Below are 27,051 nucleotides of genomic sequence, written 5' to 3'. Positions count from 1 at the left end.
TGATGTGCATATTTATATCTCATAAGAAAACCCTCAAGGTGTATTTACCTCCACAAGCATTTGCTGATTGAAATCTGAATATTACATATATTGAATATCGATTGTTTTTCATGAAGCGGAGATGGTTTAATGCACTTTAATGCCGACTTGACACTCCTGACCCCTCCTCTGGAGCGTCACACCAGGGCACATTCTTAGAAAATGCAGAGAAACCAGACAGAAAGAAAGTCACTTTTATTTGGATGGATATAAACAAGCTGGCCAACACTCAATAGTAATATTCTGATACAGCACAATAGCAAACTGGGCACTCAGGACAGCCTACTAGTTAAAAAAAAGAGCAGTACAGAAAATCCATGCTTCAATCAGAACTTTGATTCACACCGTTTCTCATCTTCTGTAGAGGGACGTCCTCTCAGAAAACCCTTTTTTAAATAGATTACTCTCAAATGCATTCATACACAGACATACAGTCCCCACCCCCATATAGCTCTTTTCTGAACACAAGCAACACCCTCCCCACCAAAGGAAAAAAAAATCTAAATCAAAATCAAACAAAAAAAAAACCCCAGGAAAAAAACAAACATGCTGCACTCTCACAAAACTGCACAGGCTGTCTGCTAATGGGACACAGTAAGTGAGACACACGTCACTCTCCAACACGACATCACACCGTCACAATGCACGATGCAGATGCAGGAAATGAGCGAGGAACGATGCTTCGTGGAGGGACAGCTCACGTTCACACATGAGGTCATTCGGCATGCTGGATACTCACATTAAACTTGTTCCTAAAGATTTCTGTTTTGTTTGTTCTTTTTTTTTTTTTTACTTCTGTACAGCTCTAAACATTTACTTGTACAAATAGTTCAGTCTCAAACTGGCATCTTCAATAAGCTGAAACCATAGAAAACTGAAAAATAAAGCTTAAATTTAAAAAAAACCCAACAATGTAAACAATATTTGTCCTGTTGAAATGTTTCTGGAGTTGGTCACAGTGATTTGTTCATGACTTTTTCAGCAACACCCAAAGAAACCAGAAATAAAACAACCTGCACCAACAGGAAAATGAAAATGAATGCTCGGTTTCTTACGTCTCTTCAAAGGCCTTTAAGAGTTACGGGTGAATCTGCTTTTAAGAGCCTTTTCAGGTGACTCCGCCCCAGCATTAGTGCAATGTCAGCCATGCGCTAATGTCCTGTCTAAGCCCAGGTAAGCAGCCCCCCCACCACCTTCCTCCATGTCTCCCAAACTTTTTTGACTCAACGGCTGAAAATTCGCTCTGCATAGAGAACCGGAGAATATCCTTACACCGCCGTTTTCAGTTGGCACGTTACGTAAAAATCAGCATGCGCGGGCACTATGGACGGATGTCTCAGGTTGTCATGTGAAGTTGGTTTGACGGTAGGAGAAAGCCCCTACTTCAAGTATTCAGTGGATAAGGACCTGAAAATGGAGGACTCGCGCTCTGCCACCCCTGATGGTGAAGTGAGAGGCTCTCTGCTCCTCTCTCTGTTTAGTCTTCCCTCTTTGTGCAAACCCCCCCCCCCAACAAACCCATAATAAATAAATGCCAGGAAACTTTCTCTTAGCATCTGCAAACATCAGCGGTCGCTAAAATCTCTCGATTTTACGTCAGTGACAGGGTTCCATGTGCGGAGCAGGAAAGATGAGGATGGTGATCAAACTTGGCCATAGAGAGACGCCGCAGCACCATGAGGGGAGAAGGAAATAACGTGGGTAATAACAGTCTCGTTTGATTTTCCACGGCTGTAACGACGCGTGATGAGGTTTTTGACCGACCGGTTTCACCCGCATCACCACTTCTGGTCACAGAGACGAGGACAGACGGAGAGAAACACGCTTCCCGAAGAATTCGCTCGGACGGACGTCCTCAATCGCCAGAGAAATATAATGGAATCTTTTCTAGATCTGCAGTAGCTCTTTAGTTGTTTTTTTTTTCTTTTCTAGGAATGTTACTTGTTGCTGAAAAGTTTTTCAGTTTTTCTCACGATGTACAGGAAACCTCACACCACTCCACGATTTAAATAAGACATCTCTCTGGCCTCCAGCCAGTTAGAAAAATAAGAACAGACATATGCTCTCATCAGTTTGGAACTCTTTTTTTCACCACATATAGTCACTCTATAGATTTCTCTCTATATGTTTTACATATGCATATCTAAGTGTACAGGTTTTACGAGGCACAGGCCACCTTGTTGAAAAGGAGAAAACGAGTCACTATTTTTGGTCACACAGATAACTGCCAGAAAGGGAAGAATTACAAGGTGGGGTTGGGGGGGGCAGACCGGGTGTACAGCGGGGCCTACAGGGGAACACCTAGGGGACACTGTCTCCACGTTCTAATCTGTAATGGTGTTATTGTGACTGCGGTGATATAAGAAGAAAATCGTTACTTTTTCATCACAGGTCCCAAAGCGCCCAGCTCCTCTGCAGTAAAAGGACTCTGCTCTTGACCAGGCCTGATGCCGCTGAGTTTGAGCACCGGCAGAAGCACCATTTTGTTAAAAAGTCCTGCAAAATCGAGGAGGTGCATAGGTGCGTGATCTCGGAACCCCGGAATAATCTGAGTGCTTCTGACCGCTCTGTCGACTGCTGTGATTGGATGGATCAGTGACCTTGGTGGGGGAAATAAAACACGGATGCGCTCTACATCTGCATAGTTTTCTTTTGTTTTACCGTTTAAAATGAGGTAACATGATGGTATTAATGGCAGCCGCAGCCTTAAGGCTAAAACACCGAGATAAATAAAAATAAGGCTTGCGATCAATAAAAATGCTGAACAAATAAAACTAAAACTGGAAACCTGATGTGCGGATTCTGTCTGTGAAGCTGCTCACTGGTGCATATGATCGTGACGGTCAGGCAGAGGGGTCAGATGTTACCGGGATGGGTCAATGGAGCAGTGAAGCACAAGGTACCCTTGAGAACATCAGGTCGGCGGGGGCAGCTAACCAGAGTCAAAGGGGTCAGTCGGGCAGGTGAAACATACAGCGTCCATGATCTTGAACCAGAGGATGGAGGATGAGCAACAGAATGCTGGCAACAGGGGCTGGGTGTTGGCCTGAAAAGGTTAAAGGTACAGCAGGTGAGAGGTCAGATAAGGTGACCTCTGGAGCAGGGCTGCCTGGTTGATCACACGTCCAGTCCAGGAAACCGGACATCACACGGCAGCAGCGGCAGCATCAGTGTCTTTTCTTCTAAATGACATCAGCTCCTGTTCTTAGAGGTCACCTTCAGCAAAGAGACGCCACATAAATGACAGAATGGACCCGTCTGCGCGCCACTTTTATGCATGTTATTACCTGCTGGGCGGCGAGTGTCCCTGCATGACCTGCACCCTCTGGTGCCCCTTCCTTTACCCCCTGGAAAAGAAACTGCTGAGATTTGACAGAGTGAAGGTGGGAAATGTTTGGTGGTGAAGGGTTTCAACATCATGGCATGGCTGTGCTCCTCCCCGTAGTGACCGATTCATCTGCACGAGAGAGAAAAGAGAGGCGGCCAGCTGCTGCGGGTGATCCGCACAACAGAACTCAGGGGCAGAGGAGGCAGTGGATCTCACCCCTCAAAACAACGTCGGAACTTTGGTTGTCACAGGTGGGATTATGCCCAAATGCCCTCGTCATCATCCTGTCGGCGAAGGACCGAAAAAGAAGAAAGAAAACTGTTGTCAGCTTTCAGCCACCATCGATGGTACCGGAATGAAAGATAGATTATAAAAACATGGCTGACCCGGTCTGGGGCGGGGCGGTGACCAGTGTGTGGCGGTCCTCGGACCGGCCCGCCACGATGGTGCGGTGACGGGTGCCGCGGATGCTGAACGTGGTGGGGGTGCTGCGGGTGCTGGGGGTGTTGAGGGTGTGGGTGTTGGGGGTGTGGTCCTTGTTGAGGAGGGATGTGAGGGTGCTGAGGATGAGGGTGTTGCGGGGGGTGTCCGTGGGGGTGCTGCGGAGGGTGTTGTTGGTGAGGGTGTTGGGGCTGTTGGGGGCGGGGATGCTGTTGGTGTTGAGGAGGGACCTGGGGGTGTTGGGGATGCTGCTGGGGGTGCTGGGGGTGTTGGGGGTGCTGCGGGTGCGGAGCGTGGGGATACTGGGGCTGCGGCTGCTGGGGGTGGGGATGCTGCGCAGGTGTGTGTAGGTGCTGCGGGTGCATGCCGTGTGTGTATGGGGTCTGCTGAACATGGGAGGAGTGGGGATACTGGGGCTGGGCTTGAGGCTGAGGCTGAGGCTGAGCGTGTGGGGGCTGAGGTTGAGGGTGGTGAGGACCATGGGGGGGGTATTGATCATCGTCATAGTTGTCAGCGATGAGCTTCATCCTGCTTTGTGTCTGTAGAGAGAAGATAGAAGAAAAACTCTGGTCAATACATCACTGGAGCTCCACCATCAGTGTTCATAAAAGCTACGCATCAGTTGCTAATGCTAATGCGTGGAGTGAGTGCTGCAATTGAATCCCAAAGTAGAGCTGATGAAACGTTTACCACTCTAGTGGCCTTGTGCTACTCTATTTGTGTTAAGTATATCATTCATTTAGCTGCGCAACTACTAACATGTTGCTTGAGCTGATGCATCAGTTTGTCCCGCTCCCTCTTAAGAGCCATCACTTCCTCCTGAGTCTTCTTCTTGTTGGATGCAGAGAGTTCCAGTAGTGCGATATTAGCATCTTTCTCACTGATGGCTGCAAGCAGCGCCTGTTGCCTGGAGATGACAAACAACATTAGAACCACCAGAGTCTCAACAACAGTAAAGTCAAAGCAGACATAGTACGATTCTTTTAGATTTGGTTGAAATAAAATATGTTTCTGGGAGTTATTTCTCCTGATTCGTTCTGTGTGTGACAATGTGTCCATAAAAGTAACCTTTGGGTTGTGTTTAAGGACATGAACAGTCAGCTGACACCTAATGTGACAGTCGCACTAACTTCATCTCCAGGATCTCCTCCAGCTGTTTCCTCCTCTCCTGCCTCATGTTGGTGAGGTGGGAGTCCCGCTCCTGGAGAGACTGCTGGGTGGAGGACAGACGCTGCTTGGTGGAATCCAGCTCCTGCCTGGTCCGCTCCAGGGTGTTCATCAGCTCCTCCAGCTGATGTTAAAGTGGAAGACCATGTTGAAATAGAAATAATGCCTCTGTTAGAAAAGAGCTAAAATATATCACATCATCATTTATCAATGGACAACTAAATCCAGACCTTTAAGTGGTGGCCACTGTCCATTGAACCGTCCTTACGAAGGTCTTGTCCTAAGCCTTTTTTGTCAACTTGCCCCAGTTTCACATTGGGACCCTTTTTTGTCTGGTCTTTGCCTCCTTGTCTGCAAAATAAAGACACACTATAGAAACCTTTGCCGTGATGTCCATGTAGGGGGACGTTCATCCAGGTCACAGAAATCCAATAAGGTCTAAGGAAGACGCTTTCCTGCTCAAACGAGAGGCTTCTTCATTTCTGGGACTGATGAAGAACTCAAGAAGCCTCTCAGATGAAAGGCGAAGCGTCTTCCTTTTCCATGGCATTTTTTAAATTTACTGTAAATTAAATGGTACAGCTATTGCACCATTTAAAAGTAAATCAAAAATGAACTGGCGAGACAAAACATAGTCTGCAAAAAGGAGGCACGATTAAGCGGGTTAACCTACTGGACCAACAACAAAAAAGACAGCAGGTATAGTGTTTGTTACCATCATGTCAGTTATTTTAGTTCCATTCATGAAATGACTGGGAATAAAAGCAGGAGAGCCACATTTGAATTCACATCTGAACTGAACGCTGGTGTTTGTAAGGGTTTATTCTACTTGGAGATGGGGGTCACAGCAGTGGAGGGTGGGGGGGGGGGTTTGCTTACCTTGGAGCTAGACTGAAGATGTGAATGATAAAGATAGAAGAGCGGGGATAACAACAAGTAGAGGAGACATTGGAGGCAGAAGACCAGAGAACACAGAAAGAAAATGAATTAAAAAGGCACAAGAACCACGAAAACAAAAGAGAAACAAACAAAAAGGAAATATAGATAAGTCACAGTGTTCTCTGTCAAACAACAGGGGAGATCACAGATGTGCTGCAGAAGGGCTGCGACGCTGCCACAGCTAATGCAGAACCATGTGCATCCGCTACCAAGCCTGGCTAAACATGCAGGCAGGACAAGAACATCACCGGGGTAGAGTAAGAGGAGGGGGAGGACGGGTCAGAGCGTCGAGCAAAAGGAGGCTTTGCCAAAGAGGAGTGAGCTTTAGGAATGCAGGGTTGTTTCAGACAGAAGAAATCCGATGGTCGATGGGTTCAGTATACTGTAGACCCTACCTACTACAGCACCTCACTTCCTGAGCACGTGGAGGCCTGGAGCTCAGCGACTGTAATGGTGGACCATTAGGATGAGCATTTCCTTTAGTGTCTGCTAGATCAAGCTGGGATGGGGGGGGGCAGGTTAGGTAATAGAGCGGGAAGGCGGTCACTATTAAAGATCACGCGGACAGGGTGGGACTGACCTCAGTGGGATGACTTGAATGTGTGTGTGTGTGAGGGGAGAGGGTCTGTGTGTGTGAAGGTTGGAGTGAGGAGGTGAGAGGATGGAATGAGGAGGACACATGCTCATGGCAGGAGGAGGACTGAGCTCTGAGACCACACACGTCTTATGTTAGCTACCACAAACAGCCAACACCACAAAAGACAAGGAAAGTGTATGTTTGTGTGTGTGAGTGTGTGTGTGTGTGTACACATGTACTATGCATTTTACTGTATATATTAGATATTTAAACAAATGACCTTATGGGACAGCAAGTACATAACAGCCAATTAACAGGGGTTGATGGGAAAAATCACACCAAGGTGCACATTCGTGAAACATGTGCTCACACTTTTACTTATGAATAAATATTTCTATTAAATCAGAACATTGGGGGGGGGGGGGGGGTGTCGAAACACAGCTCAGATTGGATAGCGAACAAAATGGCTGCTGGTTTGCTGAATTCTTGGTGTGATTTGTTTCAAATTAAACTACGGTACTATAAAAACTACTATAAAAACATCCAAAAATGTGACATAATCTTGTTCTCAATGCTCTGTCCTGTTTGGACACACACTGATTTGTATGCTGGTTGCAACATGCAACAAAAAGAAAAGCCCAAATAAAAAAACATTCATGCTGCTCATATTCTTCATGCCAAAGTAATAAGCAAGAACGGATCCAGGGATCTTTGTATCCGGGCAGCAGTTACACCGAGAACTAGTGCCAGCACTGGGATACAAAGCCGTGGACCCCTGAGACAGCAGGCAGACGCAAGCACACAGCTGAGACCAGATGCAGTTGCTGTCGGAGACTTTAACCCTGAAGCCGAGCTGAGGTGCCAGGGCAGAGCACTCACTTTCCCAGGAAATCCCACACCATGCCCCCGATCTGCTGGGGAGCAGCGGACACAGAAGGGAGCGGGTCAGGGGGAGCTCTGCCACCGGGACGAGGGGTGGGGCGATGGACAGTGTGAGGGGGGCTATGTCAGGGTTGGGGTTGCATTAGAGAGAGTTCAGATGGAGGTGATGAAAGAAGGAGAGTTGGGGGTGAAACGGAGGACAGAAAAGAGGCGCAGGATAGAAAAAAGTGGGTAAAGATGGCAAAAAGACAAGAACACTTAATTAATCAATCACCACGAACACATTAGCGTGACACTGAAAGCACATGGGCCCTGCCTCTAAGTGGGGGGTTGAACTGGTTTTAATAGTCACTGCTGGGACTCCCAGGAGAGGAGAACAGAACCTTTAATTTCAGTCTGACTTTAATTCCCTGTCTGATTAATGACGACGTCTCAGACAATCTTTGCTTTGAGAGCAGAGTGCAGATGGCATTAAGAGAAGAGCCACCGGCGTTATTCTCAGGTAGTGCCCAAAAGCAACTAAAAACTGACAACAGTGTATAGAAAAGGGTGTGTATGAGTGCCTAAAACATGGTAAAAGAAACCTTTAGCATGGCCTATATTCTGTGGATGGATGGTGATTTAAAAATCTCACACACCCAAAAACAACACCAAAGCAATAATTTCTGGTGACTTGTTGTGGTTTGTTTTACAATGTTCTTAGAGGCTTTAGTGTATAATGTAAGAGCGGAATTAGATCAAAGTAAATTAGGCTGATCAAAGGAGATCGGAGTAAATTACCTTTCCAGCTCGGCGATCTTCTTATCCTTATCGTTTTTTTCGGTCTCGACCTCTCGCAAGATGTCGAGGAGCCTCTCCACCTCCGTCTGAGCCTTGTTGGCTTCGTCCTTGTAGTAGTTGACCTCCTTCTCCAGCAGCTTTACTCGGTCCACATACTCGGGGTTCCCTCTGGGGCCCGAATGCTGCTCCACCTCGTGGACCTTCTGCGCCCACAAACAGCCCCCCATCCCCGGGGTACACTCAGATATCATTCAACTCTTAAGGAAGCTGTGAGATGTGAGAGACTAATGGTCCTCTGATGTGCCGTGTTTTACATCAAAGGGAGATTTTTTTCAACATTTGTGATTTTTGCACCTCTTAAACTACAAAAGCATTTTGTGGAACCTTCACTCGTTCCTCTCTATCGTTCGGGGGAGGAGATGATGAGTGGCTTGTCAGATTTTGGAGACGCATGTGTTTGAAATTTCTCTCCATCTGATTCTGAATAAGAGTAAAATGTTGTGGATGAGGGCATCATTACTGCACCTCCCTCATTATCGGTAAAGGAGCCATTAATGTGCTCCATTTAATTAAGAGTTGCAGTCACTTCGCATGTTTCATAGGAAAAAAAACACCCAAAAAACAAGAAAGGAGTGTGTGTGTGTATAAAGCACATCAACAAGCAAAGATCCACAAACCAGTGGCAGCAAAATGCTAAATTGTTTTTCATTCACTGATCAGAGCTCAATTTAACCATCACTGCTACAGTTTGGAGCTTTTCCTGTTCTCCAGTCGGACACGGAAGCCTTGTGATAAAACGCAGCCACACAGTTTCAGCACAGTTGTCAAGAGACACACAGAGAGCATCCAATAGAATACTGCGGTGACCTCTACCGGTGACCTATTCCTCTACTAACAGCACCACACCGAGACCAGGGGGAAGCGAGGCAACACTCACGGTCACAACATGCAACAAGGTCGACCACGTCATGCAAACCAATGGAAGCTGCACGGTGTCGGCAAGTGTGCGTCAAAGAAAAGGAAGAGAGATCAAGTAAATCTGCTAGCTGAAGAAGCCCTTTGGTATTTTAAACTGTTGTCTTTCTTTAGATGTGGATTGTCATAAGAGTGGGATGGGAAGATATGACACTAGCCTCTCTTTTGTGATACAAAACCACATCAAAATTTGTTTAAATCTCCAGAAAAAGGGGGAAAACAATTATTTCAGTGGCAAGAGTGAGGCAAAAAATACTGAAATCAGCTTGGAGTCATTCTAAAGCTGAACTTTGTTGATAACTTGGTTAAAATGACACTGTTTTAGTGCCCAATAATCACTGTCAACAACCTTTCAAACTTCCTCCGCAGGAACAAAACTACAAAACAAGATTGTGAACATCAAATCAAGAAATCAACTCAACTAATTGTATTTTTTTGTTTAAAAACGAAGGAAAAAGTAACCACAGATCCACTTGTTTTCTAAAAGTTCCTACTGACCAAACAAACTAAACGTGAAATAATGCAGCGACAGCTTCACCAGGCGTCTCGCACCCACCCACACACACACACCCACACATACACACACACTGCTGAAGGATGGGATGCACACGACTCTGAGAGCAGAGTGCTAAGCTCGTGACCTCGCTACGACGTGACGATCATGCATCGGGGTGAGCCGTGGGAAACAACAGAACTAGTGCTCAGGACCAGCATGTTTAAAAGAAGTTATCAGCGTCCTCATGCGTTCAGCGGGTGTCTCAGGAAGCTCCGGAGAGACTTACAGGGTTGTTCATGTGACTGAATAGCTGTTCAGCTTGCTACATTGCAAATGGGTGGAGGAAGGAAGTCGGGCAGGAGAGGGATTGTTAGGATTTGATCAGAACAGTAGTATCAGACATGGTTGATCAATAAGGAACAAGGGTAAAGGTGTGATAAATGTCAGAGTTAATGCCAATGCATCAGGGACAAACTGACACAGGAAGGACTGATGATTGGGTCAATCTGAAATAGACCCCGATCTGAATTTTTCGTTTTTCAATTTGACGCTCCAGCGGAGCAGCTTTTCGCCCGCAATCAGTCCAAAACACGTCTTTAATTCTGTTTAGCCAACAGCTCCGACGCTCAGTTTGCTCCTCTCCTGTCACGCCCACGCTGTCACGGCCCAGCGGGAGTGGGGTGAGCAAGGATAAAGGGGAGTGCTTTTGGAACTGTCTCAGTTTTTTCCTGATCCATAGTGAGTGACCACAGGCACGTTAGCAACAGCACATATTCACTCCAGCCTTTTTTTTGCCCAAATCAATACAGTTGATCTATCAAATTCATTCACAAACAATCAACAGTGGATCGAAATGCCGTTGTTAATAATTGTGGCTCATCTGATGCAATTGTAAGCTCCAGAAGACCAAGCAATAAAGGACTTTTGGAACTGGAAGAATCTGAATCGGATGATGGCTTTTAATACTTCATACATGCGGCAAAGTATCAGCTCATTGCAGGTCACCTGTTCAGAGGTGAGAGACAAACCCACCTTCTGCAACTGCGTCTCCAACTTACTACACTCCTCTTTTTTCTGTTCAATGGCAATCTCCAGCGACTTGAGCTTGGAATCCTTCTTTAACCCAGAAGATGCCAGTGAAGAAGCGTGCTCCTTCAGATCGATCAGATTGGACTGCAGGTGGACAGACGGAACACGCTGTCAGATTTCAAATCAGTCAATCGGCATATCTAAGCAGTCACAGAGTAACACACACACACACACACACACACACACACACACACACACGCCCACACACACACACACACACACACAAACACCCGTGGTGCCACCTCTACATACACTCTCCCTGACCTCCTTCTCTGTTAATTCTATTTGCAGGCTGTTGACTTTCTCCTTCAGGTCCTTGTTTTCCTTTTTATAGGACTCCACTTCTTCCAGACGCTCTCTGTCTTCCCTCTCCCGCTGGTCCTTTAAACGCTCGATAATCCTCTCCTAAAAATACACACATTAAAGGACACACAGCTTTAAAACAATAAAGTCAAGAGCACAGCGTAAACGTTTGTCAAAACGAGTAATGATAGTTGAAGTCTGAAGCTGCTGTTAAGATCTTGTATTGTGTCTGAAAAAGTCTGCAACAACTCTTTAATGAGTGAAGTTTAGGAGAAACTGTGGTTGGTTATTTCTTGGTGGAGCATATCCAGAATCAACAAAGCTAGAGAGTTAGTGTTACAGTCCATCAAGACCTGAAGGTTGAGCGTTCCAGTGCTCCTTATGAGGACATCTGAAGAAGCACCCGGGCCCATGGACTTCTTTCCCATTTCCATGGATACCTTCTTCCCCAGGCAGATTACACACTAGCTCCTCGATCCCTGATTATAATCAACATAGATATACGACTGATGGTAAGGGTGAGGTTTTCTGGATTTGTGGCATCTACTCCACGTCTATCCATCTGTGGCTCTCCTTCAGGTTTCTTCTTTTTCTCTAGTTTTTCTGGCCTGTTCAAGGGTCTGGCAGAGGGGGTCACAACTGTGCTGCTTGTATACACAATGTCTGTGATTTCAGACTGTAAATATATTTGACTGATGATCTCCAGTAGCCAGCGCTGTTATTTATTGCAGAGGTCTTCACTTTTATTTTATTTTTTAAAAAGTTGCTACTCATGTTGTATAAACGTGATGCTGCTCTGGCACCGCTGATGGGAAACTCTAGAGTTCACACAGATCGTAGTGTCATCCAATGCTAGTGCTAATGGAAGAAAAGCAGCAGTTAAGGACAACTTTGACACAACCAGTAGATGAACACACTCACGCACCAAATGAATCTATCGTACGGTGGAGATGGCATCAGCGCAAACGTTTGTTTCTTTTACCGCAGGCTCACGGGGCACCGCCGGTGAACATACCTTCTCAGAGAGGGCTTCCTCCAGGGTGGCCAGGGCGGTGTCGGTGTTACTGGAGTCAGTCTGCAGTGATTTGACTCTGTCCTTCAGGTTTCCCAGCTGCTTGTCTTTGTCTCTTAGTTGCTCCTGCAGGTTCTCAATCTGGCACCGGAAGATTGAATTTAAATGCAATATCTTGAAGGGTGGTGGAGCACAAATTCAGTTTAATGGCACTTCAGTAGAAGCCTGTTCCATTTTATGACTCTGAAGTAGGTATTTTGAAAAACAACAACATGGACACATTTAAATCTGTATGAGCGTATGCTATCATAAGGAGATATTATATTGCTAAACAGAATTACTAAACAAAGCAAGGGAAAAGAGGGGAAGTGGACAGGTCATGTAGAGAGGGAGTAACACTGAGTATTTATAGCACACACACTCTAGAATCAGTGAGGCAGAAATATCTTCATCCTCATCTTTCTATGGACACTTTCCCCCGGAGCGCACCAGAGACTCTTAATGGAGACAGTAAGCACTCAGCGTTGCACCCTCACTGGTTTACTCCAGGAGACATGAAACACTAGCTCCATTCATCTTTCATGTCAAACTAGAAATGACAGGTAAATAAACTCGGGCATCGTAGCAGGAAGCTTAGTGCAGCCGTGAACCGCATCCCAGACATTTCCTCATATTCATTGGTATTCACATTTCTCACCTTTTTCTGCAGAACATTGATTTTGCGCTCCTTGACCTCGAGCATGTCCTTCATGTCCCTGATTTCTCCAGCGAGCGTGCCCTTCTCCTCGGTGAGGTCCTGCAGCTGTTTGGTCTTCTTGTTCAAGAAGGACTCTTTCTCCTCCAGACGCAGGCGCAGAGCATCTACCTGAATTGTGGCACAGTTAAAACAGATCCTCATATAAACTGAATGAAAAGAGTCAAGAGGAGTGAAAATAAATCTGTTTCCTTGAGGCTACAAACGTTGGACACCTTTCCTTACCTCTGTTTGCAGGATGGCAGCACGTTGCTCTTTGGCAGTGAGAGATTCTTTGAGCACCTCGATATGCTGTTTGCAGTCCGAGTTCTGGTTGTTGAGAGTCTCGAGCTTCGTCTGCAGAGCCAGCAACTCCGACTCCTTCTTCGACAGCTCCTGTTTCAGCTGGTCAATCTAAACGCAAGCAAACCGGTGTTTGGGGGGAAAGGTCACGGCCCAGGTGTGCGTTCATGTGCAAAAGAGAAAAAATTAAACAGCGCACTGTTTGGATGCTATTTTTCTTCAGTGTGCTGCTCCCTCATTAAAAATGCATTTGGAACCGACTCCCCTGCATTCATCATATTTTATACATCATCTCTATTCATGATTGATGAAAAGAATTCTAAAAATAGAACAACAAAACAGTGGCTGGTTTGTGTTTGGTACAGGTTAAGAGTGAAAGATTTAAACATCTGGAGGCACAATTGAATCCACACAGATGGGCCACAGACGTCACGATAGGGCAGCAAAGTTCTCCTGATGGGCAGAAGCCAATCATCCTACGTCCTTACTGAGGTCGGAAAAGCTCTGATCAGATTATTGACAAGATGACAACATGCTAAATCTAATGGCAGCATGCGCTAATGTTGCCCCTGTCAAAGGCTCTGCTTCAAAAATGGCAGTGAGTCCCTGACAAGGACGTTTTGCTGATGACAGCGAACGTTAAAACAGACGATTTCAGTGACGCATCAGTTTAATTTAAAAGGCTCCAATCTGCACACGTCTGGTTGCCCCCAAAAACAACACGTCAGTGCAATTTTTCAGCGTACGTGTGAACACGAAGCAGAGCAGATGGTGTTTACCTTGGTCTTCATAAACTTCGAGTGGTTCTTGTAGACCTCCATCTGTTTGATCTCCTCCTCTCTGTCTTCTGTGTTCAGTAAGCTGTTTGCCTTCAGCATTTGGATCTCATCCTCCAGATCCCGAATGTTGCGCTCCAGAGAGGCAATTTTGGTGTCCTGCACACAAACATGCAGAGGAGACACACCTCAGAACGCTGCCTGAAAGGTCCACAAGTTGCATGTTGAAAACACATCTAAATGAGAGACAAGAGTCCAGGTCAGACAGAGAAAAAAATCGAGAGGGAATTTTCAAAAAGACAAGATGTAGCGGTGAGGAAAGGCTGGAGGCAGCAGCGTCTCCTGCGGATATCACAAGCTCGTTCGCAGGAGCTCAGAGGATTAATCACCATTGGGAAATATTGAGCACACATCCAGCATGGAGAGATCAGTCAGGACTGGAAAGAAAATGTGCACGGGGAAAGGGAGAAAAGTCAAAGCTGCAGCCTTCGCGGCGGTTGCTTGCAGATCAATGCAGAATTCAGCCTCCTGACTGCAACTGTGAGCGCAGCGTTAGCTTCATGGCTTTTTAAATAAATAATACGATGTCTTTAAGATTATCCATGGTCCGTCTCCTTCTCCAGCAGAGCCCAGAACAACGCTGGTGGCTCCTCTCGCTCTCTCTGCTGTTCTCTCCTCGTGGGGGCTCTGGACTTATGAACTTGTGTCCGGGGGTATGGTCGGTAACTGCCCACTGTATTAGCAACATGGTCATGAAATGGAACGGAGATTTACAGACTTTCCAAAAATAATCTTAGTGGTTGCTATTAGTGCATGAGCACCGAAGACTCACATGCACTTCGCCCTGCCATTGGATTTTACCTCACTCTCCGTGACACACGAATAGCATCAATGAACTAGCATCACTGCACAAGACAAATGAGATCGTACCTTCAAAGGAGGGAGATTTTTATTCCATCCACATGGAATCAATGACCTGGTCTGTAAATCTGGCTCCTAATCTGTCTTCTCCCACCCCTCTGTGTCTCTCTTTCTATCTATTTCCCTGCATACTGGCCTCTCACTGTCATAAACAACCACACCTGTTTCCATGGCAGCAGCAGGCAGGCTATATGCTGTGCACTGTCTCTGGTGAGTGAGGAGAACAGGGCGGGAGAGATGTAAGGGGAAAGGGAGGGAGAGAGGGAGGATTATTTGTGCTTCCATCAGCAGGATAGCAGTGGAGGGAGTGCGGAGAAGGGAGAGATGCAGGCTCTTCCGGCAGATAGGAGAGGAAGGAGGAGAGGACGAGTCTTCCCTCGCTTTGTATGCAAATCAACAGGATCCCAGAGCACAGATGTCACATGACCACGAGGAGCCTGCACCGTGCAGACACAGCCAAGCGACAGGGGCTGTGTCAGCTCGGCGATGATGTCATGATTTATTTTGAGGAAGTGATGTCAGGCCTCTGCAGTGAGGCTTGGTCGCGTTCAACAGTTGCGCTGCTCAACCTCACACGGGCGGCTGGTGCAAACTGACAAGCTGTAGCTGTATCGGCTCCCAAGAATCAAATAAATGTGCGCGGAAAAGACAAGTGGATGATGATGGGGGGCAAAAAGCAACATACTCCTTATGGGGCATTTCTAAACTGTCCCTCCCTTCAGAGCAGTAACACAGTTCATTACTCAGCCAATATACTTTAACAGTAATATGCAGATCTGAGACAACATTGTGCACTCGCATATTACATCTTGATCAAACATTCCAAATATCCTGCGTATTATTAGATACCAGCTTTTAAAAACCTCAGGCCAAAACAATGATAACAACCACAAAATTGCATGTGGGTTTTCTTAAGCTTCCTGCTGCAGATACTAAACTTTAGGGTGGTTGGTGTGTGATTCACGTGTGTGTGTGTGTGCTGTGATAGACTGGTGGCCCGCCAGGCTGTATTCCTGCCTGCAGCAACCTTCTTATAACAGATGATCTGCAGATTCATATTTATGTTTGCCCAGCTGCTGGGAGAGCATATGGGTGCTGCGTCTGCGTATCTGTGTGAGTGAGAGCGTGAGCCTAGCATTGACTCAGCTGCTGATAATCACACCGAAAACAATGGATTTTCTGAAACGCGTAACAGAGTCGGCCTCGTGTTGGACCAGCAATGAATGAGGCATTTCCCTGTGCAAAGGTCAAGATCTAGTTTAAATCTTTTCCACAGAGTGATCCTTTAAAATGATCTAAAACATACTTACAAGATATAAAAAAAACCCAACCTCCTCAGTATAACGAAACTGTTGAATCCTTTTCTTAAATCTCTCCTCAGATAATTGGACCCATGGATAATGAATCATGCATCTCTGAGTGATCTCTGAAGACAGGCTCAAGGCCTGAAGAACTGGGGATTATCTGACAGTCAATAAAACAGGAAAACTGTAGGGTCTTTTGATGTGCTAGAAGCACCACTGTCCATCTAAATGCACTTTTAAAGTATTCAAACAGCATTAGATAACAAAAAAAGAACTAAACATACAGATTTTCTTGGTGCTTTCACTTAATATAAGTGGTTTCTTGTTCAGAATGCTGTTTGAACGTGTGTCCGGGCGTTCGAGACAGTGGGGATCTTACTTTCATCTCTATGATGGTTTGCAAGGCCTTGGTCTTGCTTGGATCCTGGTGCAGCTGATTTCTTCTGTGCAGCTCCTTAAAGAAAAGATAAAGTGGACGTGTGTGTGAAGGCTTTACAGTAACATTACACCTTCCACGATCAATACACGCCGCAATGTAAGCAAACTCATCTGTGCTCCTCAACGCTGATCTTAGAGTACCTCTCGGAGATGAATGTTCTCCTTCTCCTTTTGATCCAGTATGACCTCCAGGTGTCCCAGCTGGGCTTCAGCCTCAGCGATGCGCCTGGCCCTCTCCTGCTCCTCCTCCTCGGACGCCCTGCCGGGCCCCGGGGGCAGCCCTTTGCTCTGCAGCATCTCCAGCAGCTTTTTAATGGACTCGTCTCTGGCGCCCAGCGTCTGTTTCTGGGTCTCGATCCTCAGCTCCATTTCCTCCAAAGTCTTTCTCAGCAAGAAGAGCTCCTTGGCCTGTCGGTCGTGTTCGGCCTGCAGCCTGCGGAAGTTCTCCTCCGTCAGCTCGATGGTGGTGAAGTGCTCGGAAGCCGAGCGGTTGCTGCTCTCCTGCTGCAGCAGGTGGTTCAGGTCTCGCTGTGTGCGCAGCTCATCCTGCAGAGCCTGAATGGTCATCTGGAGATGCTGTGTGTGTAATACATGCACACAGTTTTAAAACCAACCTGCTCAGATGTGTGTAGAGCTATTACCCAAGTGTAGTTTCAGTTAAATATAATCAGCTTCTTTCCTTTAATTTCGTGACCAGGAATCATTTTTTCTTTATTCAAAAGTGGCTCCGAGTCGAAAATCACAACGTGTTCCAAAGGATCCCTAAGGGTTTATTTGCACTTGTGTGAGTGCGGCATCAATGAAGCTTGTTGTTTGATTGCTAATCAAAGCAGAAACTCCCATGATGAGTCCCAGCAGAGCATCAGAGAACTTTGCCCTTTTACGCTCCAACTGAGAGGCCTGCATACACACAAACTAATAAAGAAAACCATCTGTTTGTTAATTGGGCATTATGGGAAAGTAGAATGCAATCATGACATAATATAAATGGGCTGTTAGCAGGGATGATATGGATGAGAGCCCATCTGTATGTTTGTCTGATGTTAAATATTTTTACAATAATACCAAAGCTAATAATAAAGGCATAGCAATATTTCAAGAAATGTTTTGTCTGTCACAGACTGACTAAGACTAATCCTCGTTTGTCCCCAAAAAAATGGGCCATCTGAGAATTTGGAACGACAGTTTACAGGCACATTTATACTGACACAATTAAACTAAGCAAGTCCCTTTTTTACAGTGTCAACAGGGGGAAACGTGAGGGTTTAAAGGAAGAGGGGTCAGACCAAACTGCTGGAAACAATCCACTATCATTCAGAGGCTGAGAGGAGAAGGAGTATAGGTGCAAAGGGACTGCCAGGTGTCTGAAAATACACGGCACACAGGTGACTCTATGTTGTGCACACAAGGTGTGTTGCAAACATAGGGACAAACCTTGGTTCTCCTGGCATCCAGCAGCTGCAGAGCGTGGACAGAATGAACAGAAAAAACAAATGTATGGTGAAACACAAATGTCAGAGAGTGATGGGACAGAAAAGGATGACCAAGGCAAAATAATCAGAACCTTAAAATGAGGGCCAAATTCTTGTTAGGTCGTTATTGATCAGTCTTGAAAACATGTTTTTTTTTTTCCTTAGCAAATATGATTTATTTAGGATAAAAGATTTAAAACTGCTGCGATGGTGTTCTAATCAACCTTTATCAAGCTGTGTTATTTTTTATAACTACTTAATAAGTAATAAAAGGTGAGATTAATCCTCAAAGAGGACACTTGGTCCAAAATCTATTGTGTTTAATGCAGTAAGAACTGCATTATGTGCAAATTAAGGCGATGTTTGAAGAAAAAAAAAAAGCAGAAATAGTAATTACCAACGATCGGATGATGTGTTTTGAATATTAAAGCACTAAAGAGTAATTTACTCAAGCATCAATAAACAATGTAATTACATCAAGGAAAAAAAATCTAGCTTGGTGTTGAAACACTTGAATAGAAGGAGGGGGGGGGGGGGGGGGGGGGGTACAATATAAATGAACATCTCTGACTCTGAACACCTGCAGTGCGTTTTCTAACTGCGGGGGGGCGCTGTTTACCAGCAAAAGCTGCTGGATTCGCTGCCGTCTGCAGACCTGCTGTGATTTCCAACAGTTTGAGTCACACTCTCTTGTGTGAGTCAGTGCTTTTGCACCCACAAAGAAAAAAGGCGTGATTTGTTTGAAATTTAGAATGTCACACTCAGGGCTGCCCAAATGCTAATGTGCACATCGACTAATGCTCCACCCCTCGACCTCCATATGTTGAAAAGAAACAATACGTAATAATAATCAGCTGACCTTGAGGAGAGATTCTTAAGAAAAACAGACGTGGTGTGTGAAACACTGCAGTTAATACTGTGTTACACTGTTAATCTAAACTCATGTTGGTATCTCCCCTCTGGTCATTGGTCGTCTCTGTCCTGATGAATAACCCACCGTCAACGTCTGGATGGATTTGAATCAATCACCTCTATTACGGAAGTCTGAGTTATAATGAGTACACGACCGATCTTCCTGTGTCTCCATGAAATCTCCTGCAGAACTGTGCTCGGTCCCGTGTGGAGGTCGTGACAAGTCCAAATGTCCTAGCTTTTTGATTTCCATCGACGTTTGGAGATGGTTCACACAATTAAAAGGGTTTTTCAGTTACTAAAGAAGAGTCCCGGGTTTTCGATCATCGTGGGGTTGACACAGAGTCAGTAACCACCCTGTTGCAGTGTGCTTACAGACGTATGAGCTGAGAATGAACCCTTTAAAGACACTTTAATTACAGCACACTAAGACCTTGTGAGTCATTGAGATGTTAGAAATGGGGACTTGAATGGGGCTTAAGCCATTTACAAGGCAACTGGGTGATAGTTGGTGTCTTAAGCAAAGACCGCTTAATAATGGTCCCAGTTTGACATTGCTGACCTCCTTTAGTCCTCCTCCTGGATTCTTAAATAGGTTACAATAACTCAAGTCTGCACATGCTGATGCTAGTGACACCAGCATACAGTACCCCTGGGTGTCTGAGCTGCTGTAGCTGTAGATGTGTGTGGGTGACAGCTGACACACCGACGGTCAGAAACCACTGAGTCAGAGCTGCCTACTGCGTACTACGGTCTCAATCTGTGTGTTGTATGGCTCACAGAGTACCATTATACCTACAGTGATGACAGTGAACGCAGCATTTATTCAGCTACACTTCACCTAAAGAAAGGCAGTGATGTGCGCAGCTGCAGAAAGCTTACATCTGATTCCAGCTACCCTGAGTTCCTCCTTCCTCCTTTAACAATACTATGAGTCGTGTCTCTCTCTCACTCTCTCTTACAGAAAAGTCCATTTCCCCACATTTATTTTCATCTTGTTAAAGCAACATAGTGAGAAAGGGAGGATTCCTGATGGTTCAGGACATCCTGCAGCCACGTCGCTTTTCCCTTACAGATGACATCCTTTTACCTTTGCCCTGGAAAAAACAACTCTCCCTACAGTCCAGATAGAGCCTCCCAGTTGGTTCAGTGAACACAGATTTACATGTACTCTGAACAGGCCCAACAGGTCCACTCTGTGTAAGTCAGCGTGGGGTCTCATTTTCAGCACAATCTTCTCATGTCTCAGGAAATGGTGTCCACACAGGGGCAGACTATGGGGAGCCTTAGCCTCCATTTTGGGGATTGCATTGATGACAACTGACTGGATGGGTGAGCAGCAGTGGTCATGACTCAGCCAGATCTGCTACGTTCTGCTCGCTCGCTTCCCTCCAGCTACACATGTCCAGCTTCGGCTCGGCAAAATATTCTTCTGAATCATATTCGGCGGTTCAGCGTCGGTAATACCCAGAGCTGCTGGCACGGTACATTAAAAAAATATATCATACGGAACCACGCGGGGCTAATTATCACCTCCGCTCGCTAATTAACTGTATAATCAAACAAAAAGATTCAAAATCAGAAGGATGTAATTTACGTCACAGTAAAGTCTACAAAACAAACTGCCAGAATCATTTCCTACTTTCTCTAAATTGTGGTTTAAATCAGAGGGCTTATTTTTCCAAATTAAATAATGCATGATATTTGCTTAAGCTAACAGGAGGCCTGGGGCACCTCCTGCATCTGCAAATGGTGCATCAAGACAAATAATGATTGGCCTGAAATGACAATTATTAATTAATTTGCTCCTGTGTCAGCATCTAAACTCGTCCCACTGTAAATGGACGCTTACGTAAGGACGCCTCGCAGAACAGACATCGAGGTAGAAATGACCAATTACAGGCGCTGGGCACATGGGCCTTTTATTAGCTGACACACTTCATTAATGGACGCTTCCTGGAGGGATATAAATATAATTCAGCACGATGTAGCAGCCAACACTGACGGATGGGCAGAAGGGGGGGAGGGACCCTCTCTTTGTACAGAGCACAGAGGCATGAAAGCCCACTCGGTGCAGCTCGTCTGCAGGCTGCATAAGGCCAAGCTAAAAATATTACATGGATTTATGAGCATTTAATTGCCCTGAACATAAGAAGTAAGTGAAGTGATGAATGTTGAGCAAGCGGCAGTGGATTAGATTTAACAGTCCTGCAAACACGTCCCTTCACACTCTCGTCGATTATAAATAATCAAAGTGTCCGCTCTCAACTGGTTTTTAAGCAAAAGAGACGCATATAATTTACTTTTAGCAGCACGGCTCTAAATGATAAATCAAGTGGAAGCTTTCTTTTGTTGCTGTTAAAAAGGGAACGTTCGTCTGATAAGAGAGATGGAGCGGCGTCATTTAAAGGTCATGCTATTGCTATCCCTCTACGACCTTGAAGGGCGGATGGATGGGGGTTCTCTTTGGTTAATCAGCGGTCTCCCGGCTCCTTGAGCTTTGGACAGTGAAGGGAGCACCGACAGAGTGGCGCCAAGACTACAGACTGCAGCCGGTAAAATAGAACCTTTACGTACATTGTTCACAGCCTGATGCATCGAGCTGCCTCTCACATCTTCCACAAGCGTTGCTCCACACAGACGCTTAAAACAGCAAAAGTCGCTGCTTTTTTTGTTTCGGTGTTGCTCTGTTATTACAAAACTGTTAAAGGCAGGGAGAATTAAACAGAGTCCATTAGCCAAAGCAGAGCAGCAGAAATCAGTAAATACTGCACATGTAAGCAGTGTAGAGCCGACTCCACGCTCTCAGTGGGGTTCCCACCTCGGTCTGAGGTACTTGTTGATGCGCAGCTGTCAGTGAGAGATCTAGCTGCCAATCTGTGACACCCACATCAACTCAATCTGAGGAATTGGTCATACTGCCTGTAGATGAAATCAGCCACACGGCGGCTCCTATAGTGTATCAGCCCGCCACAGCATCAGCAGCCAAAATACTGGCCATAATCAATTGAAGGTACAGTGTTTCCTTAATTGTGCTGTGGATTATGCAATGTTAAGGGACGTTAAGGGAAATCTTTGGTCCCTTAAGTGTTTCTGAGCAGTATGACTGAACGCTAGCCAACCGGTCACGGCCGTGGCCGGAGAGAGACATCAAATTAAACACTCATCAAACCTTTTAATGGCTGTAAAGTGTTGCAAATCTAGATCGTTTATACCATGTATGCTTTATCTTGAAGGATATTAAGTAATATCGATGAGCATGAGAGAGGCAGAGTCGGCGTCAGGAGATGGGAGAGTAAAGCAGGAGGACATTAAGCACGGGTGACACTTGTCTCTGGCCCTTGTCCCTGTTCTTGTCAGAGACAGATTTAACTGGGCCACCGCTGCACCCCCGTGTTCAAACCAGAAAAACACCTCTGACGTGTCACACGCTCCGGTCGGATGATCATCTCAGAGAAGACTTGATAATGCCGTTTCCTTCCCAGAAGTATTAAATATTCAAGTGCAATTTATTTTATTTTTTTTTTTAAATCTGTGAATTGTTCGATGTTTTCGCTTAGAGATCAAAAATCAGTACTTCAGATTTTAGGAACGGGGTTTGAATCGGCTCCTCTGGAATTGATTGGGAAACTTATGTGTATTCTAAGGCCTTTCCAGAAAGGTTCCTCATGTATAAGACAACCCTGGAGTGAGGAAGACGAGCAGTAAAATGGAATGAAATCAGGGAGAACCAGCCCACCAGCTGAAAACTCCGACAGTCCAGAGTGGAGTATGAGTGTGGACCTCACCTGGTTCTCCTCATGAGTGACCCTCATTTGCTCTTTGAGGATGGATGTGCGGGCGGCCTCCTCCTTTCTCATTATTCTCTCCTTCTTCAGCTCAGGACTCCAGAAGCTCTTGATGCTGTTTGTGGAGGATCCCAGCTTACTGTCCTTCAGGTCGAGCTCCCTGCGCAGCAGCTCGTTCTCCCTCTGCATATCCCTGAGCTGGGCCTGCATCTCCAGGAGCTCCCCTCCGCTGCCCCGCACCGCCTGCCTGAGCAGGACAGAGGGCACCCCCTGGTGGTGCAGCATAGAGAGGGAGCCCAGGTCGCTGTAAGACAGGAGGTCGGCATGATGAGGTAGCCCCACAGAAGCGATGTTGGGACTGCTGCCCATGGCCATGACGCGGCCCCCGTACATGGCTCGGCTGGTCGCGCGACCGAGCGTCATGGTGCCCTTTGGGTAGGTAGCGGTGGAGCCCACGGCCTCATGGTCGCTCAGGTACATGGGCCCTGAAGTAGCGTAGGCAGCATTCAGAGACTGGATGTTTTCCATGGAGAGCGTCTTACCGCCCCCACCACCCCCACCCCCACTGTTGGCCCTCCGATGGCCCAGTCTGGGGGACCTGGGCAGGCGCGGGGACCGCGCAGGGCTGCTTTCTATGTGGCCTACAGCTCGGGCACTACCGTACATGTCCTGTGGATTGGCGGCGAAGCCAGAAGAGGGTCCTTAAGAGGAGCGGGCTGAAAAGAAGCTGCTTTGACTGCACATGGGGGGCTTATGTAAGTTGTCAGAGGTGGAGCTCAGCAGAGCCAGACCTGAGGAGATAAGCAGAGGAGCACCTGTTAGTGACGTTGGTCTGGATGGAACAACACATTAGATCTTAACATAACGTAAAAGCTCACGTAGATTTTGAGATGCAATCCATTCAGATTGAAATATTACAAGAAAACAAAAGCTCGCTTCAATTGTTTTTCTTTTTTTTGCAGCATCAGCATAAGAAATGTACCTAAAATAATCTACTTATAACCCTATGGATCCCATTATCCTGTTTTTCCCCCTTTTCTTTATATGTCATAAAAGTTATTACTCTGCAGCACCACATTTAAACACAGAGAACGGCAGCAATTCTCTTTATTTTAATGAAAATGAAAAAAAATCTGAATGAGAGATGGTGCCTCGATGGGTGGAAGCCTTAATTTTTAATGCGTTAATAATGGCGCTGCCATTTCCTGCTGTAGATGTATGACGGCCTATTACAGATTTAACTCTGGAGATGATAGATACAGTATGAGCCGAGTCGTTACCAAAGGGAGGGGATCTGCTTGGATCAACGTTTTTAAGACTACCTTATTATATACCTTATATTATTATATGTGTGTATGCTGGGGTGGAGGCTTCTGACCATGTAAAGTGCTACATTTCTCTTGTAAGATCAGTGTTTTATAAAAATAAAAAAGTTTGATTGAGCGATAGTTAAGAAGCAACTGTTGAAGATGGAGACTGGGGGGAATGAACTCCAAAATCTCTCTCCTCTGGTGTCATTTGCTGCTCAGACCTAGTTCCCATGGTGACCGTGAGATCTTCACAATGAGAACATACTTTTCCAAGAGGTGAGAGAGAGAGAAAAAACAACAACTTGGCAACTCGGTGGCGTGCCAACAAGATGGTTGGATGGCTGCTCGTTTTATGTTTTTTATTACCATGCATATGCTTTTATTTGTGAGGGACAGAGGAGATGAGAGTCGGTGACGTGGGGAACCGTCTGTCAACAGGTGCCCCCCCCTCCTTTCCCCAGGAGTCTGGATGACAGCAACCTCAGCTGTGATCACGGCCTGGTGGAGGGGCTCAGACAGGACCAGGTGAAGAGGTGAATGGGATTTTTCACATTTGAAAGGAACCCCCCCCCCCAATTATTTCTAGGCTTAAAGGGAGGGTGTTAAGACTTTGCTTTCATATGCTAAGAATACATTATTCCCTCTGCGAGACACTGGCAAATGAAATTGAAATATGTGGCCGACACACAGCAACAAACGCTGCGGCTCTTATCTACAACGGTCAGCTTGCCGCAGCAGGTCTGCAAATTCCTGCAGGGAAATGCCTTCAGAGCAAGAAAAAACAACCAGCAATCGAGTAATGTGCAGCCAGTTAAAGGCGAAAGCGGCAAAACTGAGTAAAATTAGGGGGGGGCAAAACATCGTTTGACAAATTACGATTTGCCCGGCGACATTCAAAATCTGTCTGGAGAAAAAACTCTGGAGTTGGCAGAGATTTCTCTTCAACACACTTGGTTGTCATATTTTTATGCACCTTTGTCCAAGTGGCCGCTCCGGTATCTGCTGACATGTCTCGTTAACACGCTTATGACACACAAATGTCAATTAAACAGAGAAAACGGACAAAAGCCCTCAGAATGGAACCTGCAGCGGTTTCAGTTTTAAAACAATCCCACAGCTTTCAAACCAACCGATCAGGCAGTCGATCAAGCACCAGCTTGAACAGGCCGTCTTCTTCACCAGCCCTTCAATATTTTCAACAAAGCCCCCCCAAGACTACATCTCCAGTGCCCCGAGGAGATAGAAATGAGCCACGGTGTAAAATCGCAGTCTTTTATTACAGAAATTGTGATGTTGCTGTTGCACTTAAGGGGCGCCATCTCGGAATGCCAATTGTCCACCCCACCCCCACCACCCAGCCTTATTTCCCAGGGAACAATCACGAGAACACAGAAAATACATGTGAACGGTTATTGATTCATTTCATTTTTTCCCCCCAGGCGTTCCTCCTCCCCAGCTGTCACGTCCATTCCTTTTCAGACGTGGCTGAATTGTGGATATGAGGAGTAATTATAGTTATCAGGAGCCTGAAACCTGCATGGCAGCAGCTTCTGGAAAATAAATGGTAACTGGCAAACCAGGGGGCAGCGGTGCGTTAACAGCAGAGCGGATACAGATGTTCTGAAACACACATTCCACCACAGGCCATGATAGAGCGTTATTTATGGCAGGAGGACACTTTTCTATAAGGCTAGAGTGGCATTTAAAAGCCAGCGAGCATGCACTTCCCATCTTGTGTCGCCAAATACTGAAAAAGCTCTCAGGTTTGGGGTTGACCATATTTACGGATAGACTAAATGAGCGCACCAGTATCATTCCCAGACTTGAGAAAAGTGCAACACAGGCGTGCATTATTCTATATTCCCCTTCTTCAATGGTTGACCGGTTGAGCACCAAGTGTTCTGTTCCAAAGGGCCTGTCCGGGCTTCGTTTGCCCATTGCCCGGCACAGAAAGGGACGTGTGGAGGGTTACCCACACCGACCTTTGGAAAATAATTATATGCTTAGAGATCGTCGGGCTGCATCAAATTTGATGGAGCGTCGAACGAATTGAATTCTGATTGGGCCTACATGTTCGACGCCTCCAGCGTGGCGTGCGTCGAGTACCTGAACGCATCAAAGGGATGTTTCACCGAGGAAACAGGCTAAAACCACTTCCAATGCACACGTCGCTTTAGCGTCAAAATGTACAATATTCTTGAGCCCATAAACCGGCAAAGAGCGAGCAGGAGCAAGATTATCGCCCCCCCCTTCCCATTAGACACTTTCGCCAGGTCGCTTTTAAAACGCGGAATTAACAAAGGCCACTTCCGTTTCTCCTGGTTCCTGCGCCAAACAAAGGAACAGAATACGAACCTTAATCGATGTTACTGCCTCTCCTTCTCGCTTCTAGACGGCATCTTGTCGTCTCCATTCAGCCCGGCAGCCTCCCTCCCTCAGCATCCTGCTCTGTCATTGGGCCGCCGACACACACACACACACACACACTCACACACACACACACACACACACTCCTCCTCTACGCACCGCGGAGCAGCATCACTACCGCAAGCGGCAGGAGGCGAAGGCGGAAGTGGTGCCAAAGGGAGCGACTGCACATGGACCTTCCGGGGGGAGTCGAACCCTCGCCCTTGTATCTTGAAACTAAGCCCGCCTGTGCAAGGTGCGGGCGGCTTCGCTTCTTTCTTCCTCCAGAAATCAGTCTGTGAAGCACCTGTCCCGCCCACGTGTGTGACGCAGCCCTGACGTCATCTGACGTCACGCGCACCCCACGCACGGGAGAGGAGAAAAGTCACTGTATATGGAAGCAATATCCAATATATGAGGGAGTGCGTAGATTAGGTAGATGTGTGGGTGCAGTGGCCACCTGATTAAAGGTGCACCTGCCTAAAATATCGCCCAAATCCCTCCAACAGGACTAATCTATGCTCACGTTTGAAGATCTAAATCCACAATATGATCTAGATCGGCCGCGGGCCCAGTGTTGTCATGTTAAATCTTTGGTTGTAATTTATATCCCTGTGTGCGTTTATGTAAGTTTTATGTTGTGAATTTTATGTTCACATT

At 46.2% G+C, this 27,051-nt stretch overlaps 1 protein-coding gene across 6 annotated transcripts; it reads right to left on the bottom strand.

The window, feature by feature from the left end:
- Positions 1 to 219: 219 nt before the first annotated feature.
- On the bottom strand, positions 220 to 26,703 carry erc2 (ELKS/RAB6-interacting/CAST family member 2). Of its 6 annotated transcripts, none has more exons than XM_057029924.1 (21): positions 26,341 to 26,703; positions 22,676 to 23,466; positions 17,938 to 17,961; positions 16,645 to 17,079; positions 16,445 to 16,519; positions 13,844 to 13,999; positions 13,008 to 13,175; positions 12,726 to 12,893; positions 12,032 to 12,202; positions 10,978 to 11,118; positions 10,657 to 10,797; positions 9,911 to 9,946; positions 8,154 to 8,356; positions 7,371 to 7,493; positions 5,206 to 5,326; positions 4,939 to 5,099; positions 4,568 to 4,715; positions 3,754 to 4,347; positions 3,584 to 3,651; positions 3,327 to 3,496; positions 220 to 3,255 (listed from the first exon to the last, which is right to left on the bottom strand). In XM_057029924.1, exons 2-19 carry the CDS (start codon positions 23,339 to 23,341, stop codon positions 3,625 to 3,627), a joined length of 3,558 nt encoding a protein of 1,185 aa, XP_056885904.1. In that variant the 5' UTR covers positions 23,342 to 23,466; positions 26,341 to 26,703; the 3' UTR covers positions 220 to 3,255; positions 3,327 to 3,496; positions 3,584 to 3,624. The 6 variants fall into 6 exon arrangements, with proteins under 6 accessions (XP_056885904.1, XP_056885907.1, XP_056885908.1 ...); XM_057029927.1 differs by having other exon boundaries at positions 12,032 to 12,169; positions 26,341 to 26,702; XM_057029928.1 differs by lacking the exon at positions 9,911 to 9,946.
- Positions 26,704 to 27,051: the final 348 nt, after the last annotated feature.

The sequence above is a fragment of the Takifugu flavidus genome, chromosome 4 (genome assembly GCF_003711565.1).
Source record: "Takifugu flavidus isolate HTHZ2018 chromosome 4, ASM371156v2, whole genome shotgun sequence".
NCBI classification, from domain to species: Eukaryota; Metazoa; Chordata; class Actinopteri; order Tetraodontiformes; family Tetraodontidae; genus Takifugu; species Takifugu flavidus.
The sequence above is the reverse complement of the archived record's forward strand: the minus strand, read 5'-3'. Positions and strand labels throughout refer to the sequence as shown.